Source organism: Galeopterus variegatus, unplaced genomic scaffold (assembly GCF_000696425.1).
Source record: "Galeopterus variegatus unplaced genomic scaffold, G_variegatus-3.0.2 Scaffold25, whole genome shotgun sequence".
Classification (NCBI taxonomy): Eukaryota; Metazoa; Chordata; class Mammalia; order Dermoptera; family Cynocephalidae; genus Galeopterus; species Galeopterus variegatus.
This window is the reverse complement of record NW_007726136.1, coordinates 1,441,850-1,442,994: the sequence shown is the minus strand read 5'-3', so window position 1 is coordinate 1,442,994 and position 1,145 is coordinate 1,441,850. Positions and strand designations below refer to the sequence as shown.

At 50.3% G+C, this 1,145-nt stretch overlaps 1 protein-coding gene across 1 annotated transcript; it reads left to right on the top strand.

Moving 5' to 3' along the window:
- Positions 1-4: 4 nt before the first annotated feature.
- Positions 5-895, top strand: LOC103587563 (olfactory receptor 3A2; the record flags this gene model as incomplete). Its single annotated transcript, XM_008569062.1, has 1 exon — positions 5-895. A coding segment is annotated over one exon (891 nt), but the record flags the coding sequence as incomplete, so codon positions are not given.
- Between the last annotated feature and the right edge of the window lie 250 nt (positions 896-1,145).

Sequence of the window (1,145 nt, the reverse complement as noted above, 5' to 3'; positions counted from 1 at the left end):
GGGCCTAGTGGAAACAGAAGAGATGCAGTCTGTGGTCTTTGTGCTCTTCCTCTTAGCCTACTTGGTCACAGTCGGGGGAAACCTCAGCATCCTGGCAGTCATCCTGGTAGAGCACAAACTCCACACCCCCATGTACTTCTTTCTGGGGAACCTATCAGTGCTGGATGTTGTGTGCATCAGTGTCACTGTTCCTCCAATGTTGGGTCGTCTCCTGTCCCACAAGCATACAGTTCCTTATGGAGCCTGCCTCTCCCAGCTCTTCTTCTTCCATCTCCTGGCTGGGATGGACTGCTTCCTGTTGACAGCCATGGCCTATGACCGATTCCTGGCCATCTGCCAGCCCCTCACCTACAGCATTCGCATGAGCCAGACAGTCCAGAGGATATTGGTGGCTGTGTCCTGGGCATGTGCCATCACCAATGCACTCACCCACACTGTGGCCATATCCACACTTAACTTCTGTGGTCCCAAAGAGGTCAATCACTTCTACTGTGACCTCCCACAGCTCTTCCAGCTCTCCTGCTCCAGCACCCAACTCAATGAGCTGCTGCTCTTTGCTCTGGGTTTCATCATGGCAGGTGCACCTGTGGTTCTCATCATCACTTCCTATGTCCACGTGGCAGCTGCAGTTCTACGAATCCGCTCTGTGGAGGGCAGGAAGAAAGCCTTCTCCACATGTGGCTCCCACCTCACTGTGGTTTGCCTCTTCTATGGGACAGGTATCTTCAGCTACATGAGGCTGGGTTCAGAGGAGGCTTCAGACAAGGATAAAGGAGTTGGGGTTTTCAACACTGTTATCAACCCCATGCTGAATCCACTCATCTATAGCCTCAGAAACACTGATGTGCAGGGCGCTCTGTGGCGGGTATTTGTGGGGAGGCAGTCACTGACCTGAGAAGTGATAGGGTCCCTCCTTTTCTGAATGGAAGAAAAGTTCTCATAAAGGTAGCAACCAGTAAAAAATGGTCCATGAGCGTTTTTCCTGTCTCCTGATCCCTGTATATCGATGTTGTGTGTTTGTCCTACATCATTCATTCATTCATTCATTCAACAAAAAAAAATTTTTTTTAAAGATGACTTGATGTTGTCAGCACCACGCTCTCCCAAGTGAGCCACAGGCCGGCCCCTCAACAAATGTTTTTTGA